The sequence below is a fragment of the Salvelinus fontinalis genome, chromosome 41 (assembly GCF_029448725.1).
Source record: "Salvelinus fontinalis isolate EN_2023a chromosome 41, ASM2944872v1, whole genome shotgun sequence".
NCBI classification, from domain to species: domain Eukaryota; kingdom Metazoa; phylum Chordata; class Actinopteri; order Salmoniformes; family Salmonidae; genus Salvelinus; species Salvelinus fontinalis.
The window spans coordinates 12517027-12538540 of record NC_074705.1 but is presented as its reverse complement, the minus strand read 5'-3'; the positions used below and the strand labels follow the sequence as shown (position 1 = coordinate 12538540).

At 44.1% G+C, this 21514-nt stretch overlaps 2 protein-coding genes across 4 annotated transcripts in view; both read right to left on the bottom strand.

The window, feature by feature from the left end:
• LOC129840350 (gamma-aminobutyric acid receptor subunit gamma-3-like) overlaps positions 1–1063 on the bottom strand; it is a 46312-nt gene extending 45249 nt beyond the window's left edge. Inside the window, exon 1 of one of the 2 annotated variants that reach the window (XM_055908161.1) lies at positions 204–1063. In XM_055908161.1, the coding sequence (XP_055764136.1) occupies positions 204–256 (53 nt within the window). In that variant the 5' untranslated portion in view covers positions 257–1063. The remainder of the gene's footprint in view (positions 1–203) is intronic. The other variant, XM_055908162.1, reaches the window with a different exon arrangement.
• A 1218-nt stretch (positions 1064–2281) lies between these two features.
• LOC129840338 (gamma-aminobutyric acid receptor subunit alpha-5-like) overlaps positions 2282–21514 on the bottom strand; it is a 47362-nt gene continuing 28129 nt past the window's right edge. Inside the window, exons 7-10 of one of the 2 annotated variants that reach the window (XM_055908139.1) lie at positions 12378–12521; positions 7640–7792; positions 5439–5650; positions 2282–5171 (exon numbers count right to left, since the gene is read on the bottom strand). In XM_055908139.1, coding sequence (XP_055764114.1) covers positions 4866–5171; positions 5439–5650; positions 7640–7792; positions 12378–12521 — 815 coding nt within the window. In that variant the 3' untranslated portion in view covers positions 2282–4865. The remainder of the gene's footprint in view (positions 5172–5438; positions 5651–7639; positions 7793–12377; positions 12522–21514) is intronic. The other variant, XM_055908140.1, reaches the window with a different exon arrangement.

Genomic DNA, 21514 nt, shown 5'->3' with positions numbered 1-21514 from the left:
TAAGTATAAATAGCTATTTGGCCAAACAATGAATATGAAGTTCAATTAATTCTCTGCAAGCGCGTCGGTGTTGTTGCGTATCAAAGACGCGCGCGACATACACAGCACATAATAGGCTCTAATTGATTTAATTCATTTTACCACAATTCACATTTCGACAATGTAAAAACAACACCCATTATCATACCAGTCAAGAGACTTACCGCACCCGTTGGACTGACAGAAGTAAGAAAGACACCAGCAACTTGGTTGTCATTGTTCATGAAAATGACTTATGATGAAGACGGTGGAGACTTCTGCGTTGTTAGAGCGGTGAGTAGAGGGAGCCAGGGAGAAGGAGCGGTACATATAAACTGGAACTATGCACCCCGAGTATAGTTTCTTATTGGAAATCCATCAAATCTCCTGATAGTCGACCATGGATTAGGTTGAATTCATCCGCGTTCGGAAGTCGCCGAGATTGTTTGAGCCGCTCGGGTCCTTCTTTGCAACGTCAACGATCAATGTCTTAAACAGCAGCAGCACCCCACCTCCTTCCGTTCCATTCAATTACAGTAACCAGTTTATGCACCGACATGATGACGTTATCGTTCACAAGGTACAGTAGGGCGTCTACCTACAGAACGAGACTCGTAAAAAGCCTTTAACATTAAAGTACGCAAGCAACATCTTAACTTTGACTAGCCTATTCACTTTCACACGATTTTCATTGCAAATTGTAGCTCCTTAGATCACATATCATTAGCAATATTGCTATAAAACGCTTTTACTTTCAGATAAATTATCACTTGATACATTTCAAGCAGAAAGCCATGGAAAATGGCACCATATCCTCGCAAAGTAGCTCCCTTTCTGAGAAAAGGCTGGTTGCCTACAATGCTTTCCCAACCAAATTCATGCTCTCCCTGTTTTTAGGATACACAAAAAATGTACAGTTAACTATCGCAGGCTAAACCCTGACACATAATGCTATTGCCCACTTCGTGTTGGTAGCGTTCGTTTTTAGTATCCTTTACTTTCGATTAAACCTATAAAATAATCAACAAAACGTGAGGAAGTTTGCACTGAGAAGCCAGACCACTTCCATTCGGCTGGCGGCACTATTGCAATTTAGGGCTACTATATCTGTCTGTCCAACCTGGTAACAGAGCATTTCACATTATTCTGTGCGTAAATCTGATATACTGTTTTTGGTATGATATGTTTGTTTCATATGGTATGTATTAATTAGTGAATGTCCACCACCCATTTTGTATGATATCCTACAAATTACAATTCTTATTATATGTTACGAATTTACAAAACATACAAAATGTTACGCTTTTTCAAATGTACAATATGTTACGGATTTGTAAAACGTTCGGTATGTTACGAATTCTTGCTAGGTAGCTAGGTGGCTAACGTTAGCTAGGCTAGGGGTTAGGGTTAGCTAAAACGGTTAAGGTTAGCTAACATGCTAAGTAGCTGCTAAGTAGCTGCAAAGTAGTTGAAAAGTAGTAAGTAGTTGAAAATAGCTAATTAGCTCAAATTCTCCATGATGAGATTCGGCTCACAACCTTTGGTTGCTAGACATTCTCGTTATACACCTACTCATCCCCCCCGACCAACCACCTTACTTTTGGTTTTGCTTTAAGTAACCATCTGTCTTATACCAAACACAACATATCATACTAATTTGTGTCCCAGGTTTTCATTTACTATGTTACATCTTGTCTATGAGACCAGGCTGGTCTGTATGCCAGTGGAATAATACTGTACAGTGGATTTACCTTTTGATGTCTCAGACCCAAGATATAATCTGCCCTAGTAGGAAATAGCAGTTTCCCGTGTGTGGAGCCAGGAGAGGGAGAGAGAGGCTTATTTTTCCCTGGATGCATATTATAATCCCACACCAATTAGAAAGCAAGCACACATCTCTCCCATTTTGTCAAGCTAATGCATTTTGAAAGATGTTCATGACATATAAATACATCTGAATCAGGAAGTATTCTTCCTTGCTGTCTCACAGGTTTGATTCAAATAGATGGATTGTGTGGCTTTACTGTGTAATACAAGTAGCCTGATTTAGGCTACTGTATAGCCTATCTACATGCAACATGCATTCACAGAGGATATAGGCTACTGTGACTGAAAACCATCCATTCTATTTGATAATTTCTCCCCCCTGAAAACAGAATCTAATAATATGGTAAAAAGCGATTTCAGTGTACTAATTTAATCAAATAATGTACATACATTTATTGACACTTTTTATTCACATAATCCATTGATGCATCAGACACACACATGGGTGGTAGTGTATGCACTATGCTAAGCTACGTCCTCATATCGATGAGCTATCATGTGTCTTTTTCTCAGCGTAGCATTGCAATTTTACATTTCTCCCTGCCTGCTAACACGCACCGCAGCTGTCCACTGCATAGGAGCACCACCATTTGTCATCAGTTAGGGCTTAAATTGGAGGGAAGCACACAGGGCTCCTGAATGGAAAAGCAACTTAAGCGGAACTAAATCCTTGACAAACAGATGTATGGCAGATGTGGCTGCCACAGTGACTGATGGGATGGAATCAGTCCTCTCTCTCCCTACACAACAGGACCTCATGGGCCAGTATTTCTGTAATCCATCGAGTCACCAGTGCAGTCCCTTCCTCTCCCATCCTTTGCTAGTTGCTATTAGTGACAAGGGATAGCTCATACATGACACCTCCATGGGGTCATGTACCATTTGTCCCCTTTAAGATGTACTTTAAGTCTGATTGGTGGATTTTCTTTCAGAGGGATGCTTCATTGTCAAGTGTTTAACAAAATTAAAACATTTCACTGCAACCTCAAATTATGTACACATTTACACTGGTACAAGGAGAATAGTACACATAACTAATTAATATAATGTATCTGAAATTACTTTAAATAGGTTTGATTTGTATTGGAATGAGAGCATGTAATGGTGTGGCTAGTGGCAATTTACTTTGTGAAAGTCCTTAATCTTGAAAACATGATTGCTGACATGCAAAACAATTTTGGGACTGTGTCAATAGTGGACTAATGAAAAAAAGACATACAAGTTATTTTTTGGTGGATTATTCCTTTAACACAAGATGTCACATAGAGACATACAAATAAAGAAGCATTTTAGTCACTGCCTCTATATACATGAAGAATGTCTTTGTTGCCTAGGAGATTTGAATATAAAATAATAATAATAATACATGTAGTTATTGCATTATCTACAACATGATACTTTAATGAGAACTGTAACGTCAGTGACATTTAAAGTATCCATCCGTCACCAATATCATATCCATAATTATCCATCTAGTCTCTCTCTGTACATGCTGTGTCGACGAGTTTATATGATTCTAAGGAACAGCTTGTTACATATAGGATGTATCTCCATCTTTTACTGAAATAGGGATTCTTTTTTCTTCCCAGTATGGTGACCTTGAAGAACAAACTTATTCTTTCTTGTTTCATCCATTATTCTTCTTTCTCTCTTTAAAAAAAAGATAGTCTCTCGGTCTCTTGAGTCTGTAACAAGAAGTAGGTGTTACCACAGAGGCACCATGCCCCAGAGCCATACCCACATGCTCTCCTTCCCGTACCCGGAACAAAGCGCCTGGGCCTGGGGTGAGGGTGGGTGGTCGGTCCCATGTGGTTGGTTCTCTCTCCAGGGGCCATATCAGATAGTGTTTAACAGGTACAAGCTCATTATCCCAGGCTAATTAGATCCTAGCGGACTTCGGGGACTGGGGCCAATCTGGTCATGACACAATGAGGATAGGACAGCAGTGTAGGAGGGCTTGTGTTCAGTAGGGCAAAGTGTAGCAAAATGTTTTGAAACGGTAAATGAAAATAAGTGTTTCTTACTGGACAAATCCAGGAAGTCCCTCCCTGTTTCAGTCCGTTTCCCCCCCCCATTTGATGCCTAAGGAACACGACCCTGAAAACATATCCTGTTACAGTACATGAGTTCAATCTTTCACACCAAAGGGCAGCTCAATACTTCAAAGTAGGCATCCACTCCCTCTAGCTTAGGGAAAACACTTTCATTGCAATTGAAAAAGTCAGACCTAATCAACCAACCATTTTATAACTTGGTAATGATTAGAATGTTCCGACTGTGCACTTTCACCTAGGTGGATTAGACTGTACCATCAATTACATCACAGCGTTGTATCTTGCCAGCTTATTTGGCCTCTGTCTCCACAGTTAGACCCACGTTTGTCAAAAATTATTAATCTGTACATTATATAGAGGTAAGAAATAGTAACATTTTAAATTGTACAAACAGTACATGTGAGATGGGCAAAAATGACAAAAGTATAACAACGTAGGTATCCAATAGAGATAAGAGAGATTTGTCTGCAGTATTAAACAAACTTTACAAGTTGACTGGAAATTACACTGAAAAATCATTATTCGCCACTTTCCGTAACAGCCTAGCTTCCCCTATCTTACTTTATACTACTAACACAGCATGTGTTTCTCAGTCTCCTATTCTTCAAGATGACAGGGTTATAAACAACACCATAATTGCCATGACCGTTTTCAATTCATTTGAGGCCAGGACAAATGTCCACACTGCAGCATTTCAAAAGGTCCTTGTCGAGTTTCACTTTCAAAATGCCATTGATTTTCACTTTCAAAATGTCATTGTTGAATTAAAGCAATGTACAGTAGGTATAAAGAGGGAACATCAAGGCAAAGATGGTTAGAGTATCTCTCTAAAAGCTTCATGCAAATGACAGTATGAGAAAGACAGAACCCATGACATCTCCCATCCTTTGGGACACAGTAGCATTTTTTTTTAGCAGTTTGTAGGCCAATATGGTTGAAGGTAGGGTCGTGTGTTTGACAAAGACACTATGTTGGAGCCAAAATGTTGACTCCTTTGATGACCGGTTCTCTGTTGAGGTAAGTAGCCCAGTACACTAGGTTAAAGGTTCCAAATAGGACAGGGAAAACTATCCGGGACATTTTGTCGATTTTGCTCACGCTGTTGTAGGTTTTCTTGGGGTCCAGGACTTCCGTTTCAGACGATCTCAGTTGTATGGAGGTGCTGTTGGAGATGGTGGAGATAGAGATATCCTTAGTGATGTTGGGGGTGTAGTTCACTCCTGCTGTACAGACGTTGTTGGGCTTCTTAGAAAGCACCATAGGGTCCCTTTTCTGTTGAGATAAAACATTTAAAATGTATCATTTAATATTTAATACGGTACTATTTGTGTTGGATGGATACAAATAGTCCGTGTTACACGTAGACCCACACAAACCGGGGCGAAACGTTTTATTTTTATTTTAACTTAACGATTTCTGTCAGTAATTATTATGCATGTACAGCGTCAACGTTTCCATCACGTCATCCCAAAAACACGACCATAGCTCTCTATCCCTTTTCAATAGTGGGATACGTGCTGGGACCCTCCATGGACTCACCTTTGGGTGCTGAGCCTCCATGGCCTTCTTGCCATCCCACGCCCAGCTCCTCTTGGTGAAATAGTTGACGGTGGCAAACTCGATAAGCGCGGAGAAGACGAACGCATAGCACACAGCGATGAACCAATCCATGGCTGTGGCGTAGGCCACCTTAGGCAGCGAGTTGCGAGCGCTGATACTGAGAGTAGTCATAGTCAGCACTGTAGTGACACCTGGTAGAAAAGCAGAGAGGTCATGTTCATTAGGGCACACAGTGGAAAAGGTTTTCAAACGTTTTGCTATGGAAAAAATGCAATAAGAGTTACTAATTGGACACGGCCATGTAGTCCCTCCCTGTTTCAGTCCGTTTTCTTTCATTCTCTGCCTAATGAACCCTACCCATGTATGATGAGTGAGCAACAGGTTGTAATATAGTATTTAGTGTTTGGGAATCGAGTGGTTGACATAATCTGTAGTGACGTGTGGAAGCTGTAGACATTTTGGGATCATCAACTACATTCAGCCGCGGGCACATTTGTTCTTGAGCGGATGGTCAGGGGGCCGGAACATAATTACAAATCATTTGTAGACTGCAAATTGACCGCAAGAAGACCAAACAAGTATAATATTTCACATAAACATAATAATTTCAAACATTGCTACATTTGTATTCAATAACATACAGTATTTACAACAGTATGTGGACACACCTTCAAATTAGTGGATTCTGCTATTTCAGCCAAACCCATTTGCAGACAGGAGTATAAAAGCGAGCACACCGCCATGCAATCTCCATAGACAAATATTGCCAATAGAATGGCCTTACTGAAAAGTTCAGTGACTTTCAATGTGGAACCGTCATACAACAGCTCAGCCGCGAAGTGGTAGGCCGCACAAGCTCACAGAACGGGACCGCCGAGTGCCGAAGTGCGTAGCGTGTAAAAATCATCTGTCCTCAGTTGCAACACTCGCTACCGAGTTCCAAACTACCTCTGGAAACAACGTCAGCACAAGAACTGTTCATCGGGAGCTTCATGAAATGGGTTTCCATGGCCGAGCACACAAGCCTCAGATCACCATGCGCAATGCCAAGCGTCAGCTGGAGTGGTGTAAAGCTTGCCGCCATTGGACTGGAGACGCGAATGCATAGTGCCAACTGTAAAGTTTGGTGGAGGAGGAATAATGGTCTGGGGCTGTTTTTCATGGTTTGGGCTAGGCCCCTTAGTTCAAGTGAAGGGAAATCTTAACGTTACATCATACAATTACCTTCTACACGATTCTGTGCTTCCAACTTTGTGGCAACAGTCCTGTTTCAGTCCCGTTCCAGCATGACAATGCCTCCGTGCATAAAGAGAGGTCCATACAAAAATGGTTTGTCGAAATTGGTGTGGAAGAACTTGAGTGGCCTGCACAATGCCCTGACCTCATCCCCATTGAACACCTTTGGGATGAATTGGAACGCCGACTGTGAGCCAGGCCTAATGCATCTTGTGGCTGAATGGAAGCAAGTCCCCGCAGCAATGTTCCCAGAAGAGTGGAAGCTGTTATAGCAGCATAGCAGGTACCAACTCCATATTAATGCCCATGATTTTGGAATGAGATATTCGATGAGGTGTCCACATACTGTTTTTGGTCATGTAGTGTGTCTTCTCTATTATTACATTTACATTTAAGTCATTTAGCAGACGCTCTTATCCAGAGCGACTTACAAATTGTAATTTTATGGGTGAGAATACTTTGGAATAGATTTTCAAAATTAAAATCACTTAGAGCTGATTTGCTGGTGTTTTTACAGTCTTATTTCCAACAATAAATAAATAAAAGTATTAAAAAAACAATGCCTTTATTTTTGCTCAGAAAACAAATAAAATCACCCGCCAGTTAGGGAACCCTGCTGTAGACATTCCGTTTTTTTCTAGGGACAAGAGAAAGGTGGTCATCACCTGTGATGTCTATAATTGCCTGAAAATCTATTTCAAATTGGCGTCATCATGGATGATACAGATCATTGTAGTTTAACCAGGTCGTTATTGTGAAAGATAATGTGTTCTCAATGACTTATCGGGCCAACTAAAGGTTTAAATAAAAAATCTAACAGGATTCATGAAAATTGTGATGAGTGTATGTGTTGGGTGACGGGGCAACACATAGTGTCCGTTTTGAGTTGAAAGTACACTTTTAGCTAGAGTTGATCCAACTGGTTGTGTTGAGGTCATACTAACCAAAAACGGTCCTGGCTGGTACAGATTCACGGTTGAGCCAGAAGGACACCTGGGACAGGATCACGGTCATGAAGCAGGGCATGTAGGTCTGAATGACAAAGTAACCAATCTTCCTCTTCAGGTAGAAGTGACACATCATGACGGTGTACTGTCCTGTTGGTTTAGAGGACGGTGGGACAAATAAATGAATTATTGCGGTGGTAACAATGATGGAGATATACAGTAGGACATAGTGAATCGCTAAGTCATCCTGCATTTTTATATAATTGTATTATATATTTGATAATTTTATCGAACTTTATAATATGCATTAAATGCAAAAATGCATTTAAGCGTTATATAAAAAAAAAACACATGACAAGGATGCAACAATCGGCAACAAATATAATTATCTAAGAAAATAACTATGCAGATGAATAAAATATGATAGAAAATGGTGTCGCTAAAATATATATGTTTTACACTCAATAATGTGACAGTTGTTGTGTGAGGTAAATGTTTAGTGGTAAAAAAGCGGAGAGGAAAAAAAAAAAAGATATCCTGTTAACCAACTGAAGATTGCATTTGAAGCTTTATAAAAAATCCTTTCCAGCTTCCCACAGCCGGAGCCTGATAAACTATAGAAAATCCACTGATGACTGCTGCGTTCTCCAGGCAAAATCCGATTTCTGTATCTCACTAATCCCCTGTCACAATCTGCATCCTGCCATCAGGGAAAACGCTAGCTCAGTCCTGCCCACTCACTCAGCTCGGCTCTGCTCTGCTGTGCTCTGGCCTCGCGCACTCGACAAGGACGCGACACTACCAAATCTCCAGCGACTGACGGACAGATACCTGCACACCTTAGCTCCTAGTTAATCACAATTCTCCCAGGGGTGTGATGGAGGGGGGCTGACCTGGTGCCCCATGGGAAGTTTGTGTTTCTGTGAGCCAAAAGGACGCAGAGCCAACGCAGGCACCATGTCTCCAGCCCCAGAAGCCCCAGCTAGCCGGCGTCTTCTCGGCCCACCGGGGAGACACCCATGACTCCCAGCCTCTCTCCGCCTCGAGCGAGCGAGCGACCGACTGGGGACCGATCCTCCATCCGGACTGTTTGCTATTGATGCATGGAGCCCGATGAGACTCATAGAGGAATGAACATGTACCTTTGGTGGATTTTATTGCAAGGATTTTGGAGCGTTTATGGGGAACTTCCATTCATTGCAGACAATAACGCAGCCATGTTGGTCAACTGGTGAGTACTAAGGCAACGGTGGTCCCAGAATGTTCTTGAAATACTAAGTAACAAATTTTACTTACATGTAAATATGCAAATCTAAAAAGAAAACAACTGGAATGGGCTGGGTTTTGGGATTATGTCCAAAGGAGACATTGCATAAAGGCACACTGTTCTAAACCCAACTAAGGCACTCCATTTTGCAGGCTATACTATATTTCCCTCTTTTACCAAACAGTGTACTATATCATTTTAGGGGAGTACGGTACTTATTTTGTAAATGTACTGTGAGGGGGTATAGGATGTCATGTCCCTAAACCGAGCCGTTTGATAATCTCGTCTTGATTTAGCCATAGAGGGATTGTACCTAAGATTATGCACATGCTAATTCAAGAACCACAACAGAACTGACCCAGTGGATTCCCATTGGGGACAGTGAACTCTACAGACTTGGCCCTGGGCCAGACAGACGGCCTACAGCCATCGCCTGACCTCCGCAGCTCCCATTTGTCACTGCTGGCAAGCAGAGAGGAGCAGGTGGAGGAAAAGAGATGCACAGAAACACACTTTTAGCTCGCGGGCCTACTGAAGTTCGGGGTCAGTCCACAAATGGACTATAGTTTACACTTTACAGTGGCCCCGCAGGGAAGCTTATAGGATCCCGCTGCCTACTTAACAGGCAGGGAGGGTTTTAGTTCTTATCCATGATCAAGGGAGATTGCCATGGAGGGACTGTCCTGCCTCTCCTCTCCTTTCATGGCCAAAGTGTTAAACGGCTATGATGATGACTCTGACTGGGCTGGATGGTTTCTGCTATTCTACGCACAATACCAGGGAAATCCACACTTTTAATAGCCATTCTGCAGACAGCAGCTGATGTGTATTACAGTTCCACTTTACATAAGGGTATTAAGCCTTTCAGTCCCACGTGTCCCTGCCCGGGAGCCTGGGATGTCCAATCCCTTGTGGGGCTGTGATGTCGTCCTCTTATGCAAAAGCCTGATGGGACAGTCAACACGGGATTAACCCTTGACTGAGGACAGGAATAAGTGAATCCATGTGCAGCCTAAGTGACAGCTGGCTACTTCCCTTCCTGCTCTTGCTCCTTCTCCAAACTATTTCCTCCCCCCCTCTAGCCCACAGTGAAGTACAGTGGAGTTTGGAGAAGTCAAACTAAAAATGATATTTGAGGAAGGAATAGGATACTTTCCCCAAAATATAAATTCCGCCAACGTAATCGTTAAGAGTCTAGTGATGCACCTGTGCGTCAATCTAAGTAGCATCATAACAAAATCCCCATGAAAATCGGTTAGTTTAAGATGGAGATATTTGCATGGGCTGTGTCTTAATCCACCTCGTCCGCCTATGTCAGCGTTCCGCTCCTCCGGTGGAAGGGGGCCGAGCTACATCGGTGTTTGTCAGACCATGAGACATCCCGGGCTTCGGTCTTCTCACGAAAACGTCTGTAGCGTCCGAACGGTTTGGCCTACCAACTAAGATGACCACTCTATGGAAAGATGAGACTTTCGTTTTGCTCTACGACCCCCACTAGTGTCACAGGACTCGTCTGAAGGTAACCCATTCAAATGAACGGAAGAATGGAGGTAGTTTTGTGGCAACAAAAATAATGGGTTAAATGTGTCCAAAAAAACACATATTTCCTGAGCTTTCTTATGTCTCCTAGATATGACAGACAATTCAAAACCTTCTTTTTAATCAATTTTGAATGTATTACTCAATGCGTTTCTATGGGGTATAGTAGTAAAGGCCAAAATACAATATTTAATCACATTTTTTTTTTATTTTTATATTTGATACCTAAAGGGGTCCTACAAATCTAAACCCAAATGTCTCAGTCTACATTCCATTCCAACATCCATATGTGCATAGCAATTAGAATGCATACCGTAATACATTGCTTAATTCTAGGGTATGCTAGTGTGGATATTGGAAGAGACCTGGGACAGGTTGAGTGTATATACAGTTGAAGTCGGAAGTTTACATACACCTTAGCCAAACACATTTAAACTCAGTTTTTCACAATTCCTGACATTTAATCCGAGTAACAATTCCCTGTGTTAGGTTAGTTAGGGTCACCACTTTATTTTAAGTGTAATGTCAGAATAATAGTAGAAATAATGATTTATTTCAGCTTTTATTTCTTTCATCACATTCCCTGTGGGTCAGAAGTTTACATACACTCAATTCGTTTTTGGTAGCATTGCCTTTAAATTGCTTAAAAGCTTCCCACAGTAAGCTTGGTAAATTTTGGCCCATTCCTCCTGACAGAACTGGTGTAACTGAGTCAGGTTTGTAGGGCTCCTTGCTCGCACACGCTTTTTCAGTTCTGCCAACAAATGTTCTATAGGATTGAGGTCAGGGCTTTGTGATGGCCACTCCAATACCTTGACTTTGTTGTCCTTAAGCCATTTTGCCACAACTTTGGAAGTATGCTTAGGGTCATTGTCCACTTGGAAGACCCATTTGTGACCAAGCTTTAACTTCCTGACTGATGTCTTGAGATGTTGCTTCAATATATCCACATCATTTTCAGTTAGCCATGCTAGCTAATAAGTTAGCACGTTCGCGAGCGTACTCGGCAAGTAGCCAATACTATGGCATGATATAATCTATTTTGTGATGTGCACCAGTCCCTCCTGCAGCAAAGCATCCCCACAACATGATGCTGCCACCTCCGTGCTTCACGGTCGGGATGGTGTTCTTCTGCTTGCAAGCTTCCCACTTTTTCCTCCAAACATAACAATGGTCATTATGGCCAAACAGTTATATTTCTGTTTCATCAGACCAGAGAACATTTCTCCAAAAAGTACGATATTTGTCCCCATGTGCAGTTGCAAACCGTAGTCTGGCTTTTTATGGCGGTTTTGGAGCAGTGGCTTCTTCCTTGCTGAGCGGCCTTTCAGGTTATGTCGATATAGGACTCGTTTTACTGTGGATATAGATACTTTTGTACCTGTTTCCACCAGCATCTTCACAAGGTTGATTTGCACTTTTCGCACCAAAGTACATTCAGGCGTTTGGAAATTGCTCCCAATGATGAACCAGACTTGTGGAGGTCTACAATTGTTTTTCTGAGGTCTTGGCTCATTTCTTTCGATTTTCCCATGATGTCAAGCAAAGAGGCACTGAGTATGAAGGTAGGCCTTGAAATACATCCACAGGTACACCTCCAATTGACTAAAATGAAGTCAATTAGCCTATCAGAAGCTTCTAAAGCCATGACATCATTTTCTGGAGTTTTCCAAGCTGTTAAAAATGCAGTCAACTTAGTGTATGTAAACTTCTGACCCACTGGAATTGTGATACAGTGAATTATAAGTGAAATAACCTGTCTGTAAACAATTGTTGGAAAAATTACTTGTGTCATGCACAAAGTAGATGTCCTAACCGACTTGCCAAAACCATAGTTTGTTAACAAGAAATTTGTGGAGTGGTTGAAAAACGAGTTTTAATGACTCCAACCTAAGTGTATGTAAACCTCCGACTTGAACTGTACCTCACCTCGACTGGTGTAGATGTCCTCAGAGCCTGCGGTCTGGCCAATCAGGTGGTACTGGTTGAGACGGGATCCGTCTTCTGCCACCACTACAGACTTGGCAGCACCAGTTTGCCAGAGGTACACCACCTCAGAGACTGGATAGGCATCTGAAAGAGAGAAACAGGACACTGTGAGGACGCTAACGAGATATTATACAGGCCAGGGCACATATCAGGAACTAGCATGTCTCAGATCGAAATTATAGTTGAAACTCAGATGTTGAGTCAATCGACACTAGGATGAAGCTATTTCTAGGGCTAAACGTTCTTCTGGCAACAGAATCGGAGGCCTATATCGTGTAAGCATGACATGCATGCTGGGAAAGGAACATAACAGTTTGTTACTTATGTCCAGGACACAAGGTTCCTCATATCCTACTCTAAGTGAAACTAAGTATTGGTTTGGTGTTCAAGTTGATTTATTTAGCAAATGCAAAGTCCCAGTGACAAAAAGTTGATCTGATCCTGCTGTGTTGAGTACAGCTAGGCACCCATTGCATTTGTGGATTATGTGGTGAATGGTTTTCTCTCTAAGAACAGATCTTAAGAGACAACACAGCTATACCCAATCTCTTTTCCTTTACCATAGTAAGGAAATCCACCGGAAGCTGTACAGTATAGACTAGAATAAGGGACTCTGCCAACTTTGCCCCTCTGGGGGCTTCAGGCTTGGATTGAACTGTGGTTGAGCGCATGTTTGCAACGCAACACAGCTTGTTAATCACATAGCCACAGTGGCTGATTGGCGCTGACAGTGTCGGCTAACGCTGACCCCCAAGGTCTGGTCCAAATTACGCCTCTGCCACAGCAGAGAGAGTCATCAGGCATCGTGACCTACAGAAAGACACAGATGCATACGTAGACAGACAGACAAATGGGCAGACGGACAGGTAGACAGACAGGCAGGCAGGCATACACACACACAAACCCACCAACTTCAGATTGCAGCCTACTAGTTTTCTGCTCAAATCAGTGATCTGTAATCAAATTATTTCCCAATTAATCTAAAAGGGAAATGATTTCTCTTGTCAGCTCTCTGTGTCGATTTTCCACCCTTAGGACCTCATCCCTCTTACCTAGAGGATTACAGGAGGGTCCAGTGTGGAGGTCATTCTAAAGCTGGGTCAAAGCCCTAAAGACTCATGACATCCACAAGGAGTTGCATTGGCTCCTCTCCTGAAACACTGACCCAAGATAGAACACAAAGGCCTGCCAACCATTAGGATCTCTTAATAGGCTGTATCAATAGAACAGTCTGGATCGATGAGTAATACAAAGTTCAGGTCAGCTATAGTTTACAGTAGCCAGGTAGGGCATATTAAATATGAAGATTTTGGAGATCTGTTACAACCAGAAACACACTTTTACACTACTCATGATGTATCTATTTTTCCTTTTTTAAATGAATTAACAAAAGTATTGTTACTCTCAAATTTCCAATCATCAGATATATACTATGTACATTCTACACTGAACAAAAATATAAATGCAACATGTAAAGTGTTGGTCCCATGTTTCATGTGCTGAAATGAAAGATCCCAGAATTTTTCTAAACACATAAAAAGCGCAATTTTGTTTCTCACAAATTTGTTTACATCCCTGTTAGTGAGTATTTCTTCTTTGCCAAGATAATCCATCCACCTGACAGGTGTGGCATTTCAAGAAGCTGATTAAACAGCATGGTCATTACACAGGTGCACCTTGCGCCGGGTAAAATAAATGGGCATTCTATAATTAGCCGTGTTGTCGCACAACACAATGCCACTATAACGACACAGGATAACACCCAAATGCAGACACAGGAGGCAGATGGTTCGAGTCGCTGATATTAATTAATAGACAAGGGGCAGGCAAGAGGCAGGTCGAGGACAGGCAGAAGTCCGTAAACCAGGTCAGAGTCAGATGGGTACAGGACGGCAGGCAGGCTCGAGGTCAGGGCAGGCAGAATGGTATGGCAGACAGGGTCAGGGCAGGAAGAAAAGGTTGGAACCGGGAGGACTAGAAAAACAACAGGAGTACGGAAAGATACGCTGGTAGGCTTGACGCGACAAGACGAACTGGCAACAGACAAACAGAAACCACCGGTATAAATACACAGAGGATAATGGGAACAAATAGAAGACACCTGGTGGGGGGTGGAGACAAGCACCAGACAAGTGAAACAGATCTGGGTGTGACAGTACCCCCCCTCTAGGGGCGCCACCTGGCGTCCTACCCGGGCGCATACCTGGTTGACCGAGATGCCGGCGGTGAAAGTCAGCGATGAGGGCCGGGTCCAGGATGTCCTTAGCGGGGACCCAGCACCTCTCCTCCAGTACATAACCCTCCCAGTCAACCAGGTACTGGAAACCCCTGCCCCAAGGTTGAACACTCACGAGGCGTCTCACCGTGTATGCCGGATGGCCATCAATGAGACGGGGAGGGGGGTGGGCCTGGAAACAGGAGACAAAGGGCGGTGAGACAAAGGTTTAATCTTAGACACATGAATCATGAGATGTATACGGAGGGAAGCAACAGAAGACGAACAGCAGTGGGACTAAGGATTTTAGAGATGGGAAAGGGGCCGATAAAGCGGGGGGAAAGTTAAGGCGATTCCACCCTGTGGGGCAGATCCCGAGTGGAGAGCCATACCCTCTGCCCGAGACGATAACGGGAGGAGTTCTTAAGAAGAGCGGACCGGAATCTCTTCCAGGTACACCGACAGCGACGGACTAACATCTGGGAAGATGTCCTCTTGCTCTGGGAAGAGTGGAGGCTGGTAACCCAGGGAACACTCACAAGGTGAGAGCCCAGTGGCTGAGCAGGGAAGGGTGTTCTGGGCATACTCCACCCACACGAGTTGCTGGCTCCAGGTGGTGGGATTGGCCGAGACGAGGCACGGAGAGTCGTCTCCGGGTCCTGATTGGCACGCTCCAACTGGCCGTTGGACTGAGAATGAAACCTGGAGGACAGGCTAGCCGACGACCCAATGAGGGTGAAGGTAACTTGCAGGTAACTTGGGGAGGGGAATGAAATGGGCGGCTTTAGAAAACCTATCCACCGCTGTAAGGATGGTGGTGTTGCTATCAGACAGAGGGAGACCAGTGACTGGGATATATGGGACCAGGGGCGATGAGGCACAGGGAGTGGTTGAAAGAGGCCAGCCGGTGCTTGCCGCTGAGTCTTGTTCTGAGCGCACACAGTGTGGAGACATCAGAAACCATAGTGGGCCACCAAAAACTTTGTCGGATGAAAGCCAGGGTCCGGCGGGAGACGGGATGCTAGGTAAGCATTGAGGAATGTTCCAATTCCAGGACTTGGGGAGCGGGTCCGAATCAGGGCCCTCTGGGGTCCGGCTGGGAATGCTGCACGTTGCTCTTGATTCCCCAGACAAGTGTAGTAGGGAGACAGGAGGTAGGGGAGGATGGTCTCTGGGTCTGCTGGTGTAGCCGCAGAACTATACAGGCGAGAGAGAGCATCAGGCTTAACATTATTGGACCCCGGGCGGTAAGTGATGGTAAAGTTAAACCGACTGAATAACAGAGCCCAACGAGCTTGTTTAGAGTTCAGGAGTTTGGCGGTGCGAAGATATTTACGTTTCGTAAGGTCAGTCCAAACTAAGAATGGGTGTTCTGCCCCTTCAAGCCAGTGCCTCCACTCCTCCAGCGCCAACTTGACCGCAAGAAGCTCTCGATTACCAATGTCATAGTTCCTCTCAGCAGAATTCAGACGATGAGAAAGGAAAGTGCAGGGATGCAACTTTTGGTACTGGGCCGAACGTTGGGACAAAACGGCCCCCACTCCAATGTCCGAGGAGTAAACCTCCACCGCGAACTGACAGGATGCCCTGTCGGCAGCTTGGGACCATGGGAACCGTAGGAGAAGTGAGTGCAGAGAGGGATGAAGCCAGGGTGCTGTGGCTCCGAATGAAGCAGCAGTACAAAACATTGCAGCTGCACTCTAGAGGTGGGTTGGGGCCAATCCATCACCACTCTCACCTTGTCAGGCTCCATCTGAATGTCCCTTTCAGCGATGACGTATCCCAGAAAAAAGATAGTGGAGCGATGGAATTCACACCCTTCAGTTTTCACAAACAACTGGTTCTCCAGGAGGCGCTGGAGGACTTGTCGGACATGGAGGACATGCTCTTGAGCAGAACGGGAGCAAACAAGGATGTTGAAGGCGTTCTTCCACTTGTCTCCCAGCAGCCAGAGAGGGAATATAGCCGCCCACGAGGCAGTGTGGTGGAGGAAGTCATTGGCGCAATCATGGGGCGATGTGGAGGAAGGGAGGTGGCGCAAGCCTTGCTGAAAACTCCAGGAGGACCTGGTCCTCCGTGGGTACGGCGGAGAAATCCAAGGCTTTACCAGAGCCCGCAGGAGGACATCCCGGGGCAGACTGCGCCGCTTTAAGGCAATGTGAGTGGCAGAACGGACTCCAACCCAGGATAGAACCAGTGGTCCAGTCAATCAGGGGGTTGTGCCTCTGGAGCCATGAGAATCACAAAACAGGAACATGGGGAGATTCAATGTGTAGAAGCTGTATGGACTCAATATGATTGCCCGACACTCACTGGTTAATGGAAACCGTACTATGAGTGACCCTGCCAATGGAGCGTCCGTCCAGTGTTCTGGCGTCCATGGGAATGGAGAGGAGTTGTGTGGAGATGCTCAGATACTAGAGTAGCGTACACAAAACTCTCATCAGCCCCAGAGTCAATGATCACCCGGAGAGATTTAGACCAATCACCCCACAGCAGGATAACATGGAAAGGGGTACGAGTAATAGGAGTTAGAAGACTCCCAGTATGGCCCACCAGCGTACTCGTATCTACTGATGAGCCTGGTCTTTTACTGGACAGGTGGATATGTAATGCCATGTAGCACCACAATACAGGCAACTGTTGGAGCTCAGCCTGCGTAATTGTTCCATAGGCGACAATCTAGCCCTGCCCAGTTGCATAGGCTCTGGAGTAAACGAGTCGCCCGTCCCTGATGATTCCCGAGGGGGCTCGGATGACTCGGATCCTCTCGAGAATGCAGGCGTCGGGGAATTCCTGGGTTCTTCGGAGGCGAGGAAGCGACCAGTGTGTTCGAGAACAGATCCCCCCCCCTCCTGCGTTCCCAAAGGCGCCCATCGATCCTTATGGTTAAGGCTATGATGGAGTTGTGTCTACGGGTAACTCCAGAGCTGCGAGTTTGTCTTTAATCTCCATCGAATAATCCATGAAGGAAGATGTCGAACAGGGATTCCATGTTCCAGGCACTCTCGGCGGCCAACGTGCAAAAGTCTACCACGTAGTCTGCCACACTACGGGAGTCTTGACGTAGTAGAAGTAGCTTTCGGGCCTCCTCTCTCCCAGACACCATTGAATCGAACACCTTCCTCACCTCCGCCACGAAATCCTCCAGACGAAGGCAAATGGCAGATTGTTGCTCCCAAAACCCCGTAGCCCAGGTGAGAGCCCTTACAGACATCAGCGTTATTAGATACGCTATCTTTGAACGATCCAAAGGAAACGAAGAGGGTTGCAGCTCAAAAGATGAGGGAGCACTGGGAAAGAAATGCCCGGCAGGTTCCAGTATCCCCAGCATAGCGCTCCGGAGGAGGTAAGTGGGGTTCTCGGGAAGCCGGGGTAGGCTGGACAAAATCACCACTGGTAGCACGATTACTGAGCATCTAGGAGGTCTCAGTTGTGGCATGCTGCCTGATCGATAGTCCACGGAATTTCTCCAGTAATGATTTGAAACACTGGACATGGCGTTCCGCCAAAGTATGTCCTTCCATAAGGTTCTGGAGTAGCTCCTAATTCTTCCAATGATGGCTCCATGTAGGGAGAGTGCTGGGTCAGTCATGGCTAGTTCATACTATAACGACACAGAACAAGACCCAAATGCAGACACAGGAGCCAGATGGTTTGAGGCTCTGATATTTATTAATAGACAAGGGGCAGGCAAGAGGCAGGTCGAGGACAGGCAGAAGTCCGTAAACCAGGTCAGAGTCAGATGGGTACAGGACGGCAGGCAGGCTCGAGGTCAGGGCATGCAGAATGGTATGGCAGTCGGCTCAGGGTCAGGGCAGGCAGAAAAGATCAGTACCGGGAGGACTAGAAAACAGGGACTAGGAAAACAGGAGTACGGGAAAACGCAGACGACGAACTGGCTACAGATAGATGGAACCACCGGTATAAATACGGAACCACCGGTATAAATACACAGTGGATAATGGGAACAAATGGGAGACACCTGGTGGGGGGGTGGAGACAAGCACAAGACAGGTGAAACAGATCAGGGTGTGACAGCCACAGATGTCTCGAGATTTGAGGGAGCGTGCAATTGGCATGCTGACTGCAGGAATGTCCACCAGAGCTGTTGCCAGATAATTTAATGTTAATTTCTCTACCATAAGCCACCTCCGACATCATTTGAGAGAATTTGGCAGTATGTCCACTCGGTCTCACAACTGCAGACCCCGGGTATGGCGTCATGTGAGCAAGCGATTTGCTGATGTCAATGTTGTGAACAGAGTGCCCCATGATGGCGATGTTGTTATGGTATGGGCAGGCATAAGCTAAGGGCAATGGACACAATTGCATTATATCGATGGCAATCTGAATGCAGAGATACCGTGACGAGATCCTGAGGATATTTGTCATGCCATTCATCCGCTGCCATCAGCTCATGTTTCAGCATGATAATGCACAGATTAGGGCCTAATGAATTTATTGCAATTGACTGATTTCACGATATGAACTGTAACAAAGTAAAATCTTTGAAATTGTTGCATGTTGCGTTTTATATTGTATGTAAAGTACAAGGGTGCAACCTTTAGGCTAGTCAGTAACCTAGTCTCGGGATTCAGGAAAGCACTGGCTAGGACATTACCTGCAGTCCAACAAAGAGAATTCAATCAAGTGCAGATGAAGGATTTACGCTTTATCAGAGGTGTTAACCTCATTTAAACTGAAACAACTAGCAAGCTGTTCCTCTCTTGAACACTGTCACTGTTGAAACAGTGTTGGATATTTGACGTGAAACCCCACCTGTCCTAAAAATACAGCGCCAACATTCTGAGAGAAACCTCAGAAACAGCACCTTTCCTATCTGTATCAATTTGAGGCCTGGGTCTCTTTAAGCAGGGAGTTGCAGAGGAAAGTGGATAGGGAGGAATAATGGGCCAGTCAGAACCATGGGAAATACGTGGAGGTACAGATATAGGATCTTAATTTGAGACAGTTTGCTATAGCAGGAAAATAATCCAACAGCAACAGGACATTTGAATTGTTATTTGATTGTAATTGACGGACATTTTTCGTAAGTTAAAATCCAGTCTGAAATGAATTTCAAGGTGGAAATTACAAACTTCAGAAGCCTATTAAATCCTCAAATACACTACATGTACATGTTCTGCATTGCAGCAAAGTTCTCCTGCAACAGGTTGATCAAAATGAACATCCTGCATCTGTATCGATTCCTCAGCATTTGTAGATGGTTTGTATATAAAATTGAAAAACACAAAGGCCTAGAGAACCAGGTTAAGAAAGGGATGAACCACAGGAACCTGGAAGAAAGAAAATGAGACAGAGAGAGAGAGAGAGAACACTGAGAGAGAGAGAAAGAAAATGTGAGGGTGAGTCATGTTCTTCAAGGCTATACACTGTACCAGTCTACTTCATTTCTACTTCATTTCCATGTTCCATGTACATTTTTCTTTTTAAATATCTTCTTTTTTTTCTAATTAAGGATGAAAAGAATGACTGTAGTTTAATCCCCGGATGACAAAGTGTCTTTCTGGATTAAAGAAAATAATCAAAATGAGGTACACTGTGAATGTTCCTAGGGACTAAACAAGCATTTCTCCCTAGTTGTAGGAGGAAAATGCCTGTGTGTGCGCGCGTGTGTGTTGGGTGGGAAGAACAAAGAAAAAGAAAGTGATGGATCAATGTAAAGTGCAGTAACTAAGCAACCAAGCTCAATAGCATGTCATAGCACTTTGCTGTAGTACTGGTACCACTGGCCATGCCTAGTGGATTGCTATTTACAGTCAGACTTCTTGGATGGCTTTAGCCGAAAGCCAGGGCCAAAATGTAAAGTTGGGTGGGTTTAGAAGCATTAAGGATAATGACGCGGGAGATACCACGATTTAGTAGTAGATCTAAAGGATTTGGCAGGCGGTGCCTGTCACCTATGCCAACTTAACGGCAACCTCTTCCTGACTGAGATTGCACGATACAAACCCATCTATTACGTAACATGAACATTAGGAGTTGCGATTGATGAATGAGTAACTGAATGAATGGATGAATGAGTGAATAAACAAATGAATAAATGAACGAACAAATACATGAACAATGAACAAATTAAATGATGGATAGATTTGATATAATCTTTGTTTAGATACTGTCCACGCACTCATATATCATAATCTGAAAATCTGAGCCATCTACTGTACCTGCGAGGAGACTGTGCTAGTACCTAATAGTAATAGGAGGGTTTACCAGCGTCTAAAACCAGCGTGATTTACCAGCGTGATTTTAATTGACCATGGGAATAGAAAAGAGCTACACCGTGTATGCACTGATTGAGCCTTGCCTGTAATATGCAACCCATTTTAAATCAGCCTCGTATATCAAAAGAGGCTGTGCCTAGGTCCCAAATGGCACGCTATTCCCTATATAGTGCACAAAATAGGGAATAGGTTGCCATTTGGGGCACATGCGGTCCTCTGTACTCTCCACACAGATAACCTTGTGTTAGTAATGCATGGATGACAATTGAGAACCCGGCTCCTAAAAGCACTTCAGTTCACCACAGCTCTGATTGGTTGAAGACTGAGAGAGACTTGAGTGTCATCATTCCATAGACTTCAATGACTGTTTATTACAGCACTCTTGTAGATTATTTCTGTATCATGATAGTTTTTTTACATCAATTTAACCATTTTATGAATTTAGATGTGGAATAGTGTCAAAAGGGCCCATTTTTGACCTGTGATGTATTTTTGCTGGTCATTTGAATATTTCACTGTTCCTTGTGTTACAGTGCGCTAATTATGAGTTAATCTTAGAAAGATTGCCTGCTAAAAATACAATATACAATAGTGTGTCAAAAAAGCAGAAGAAG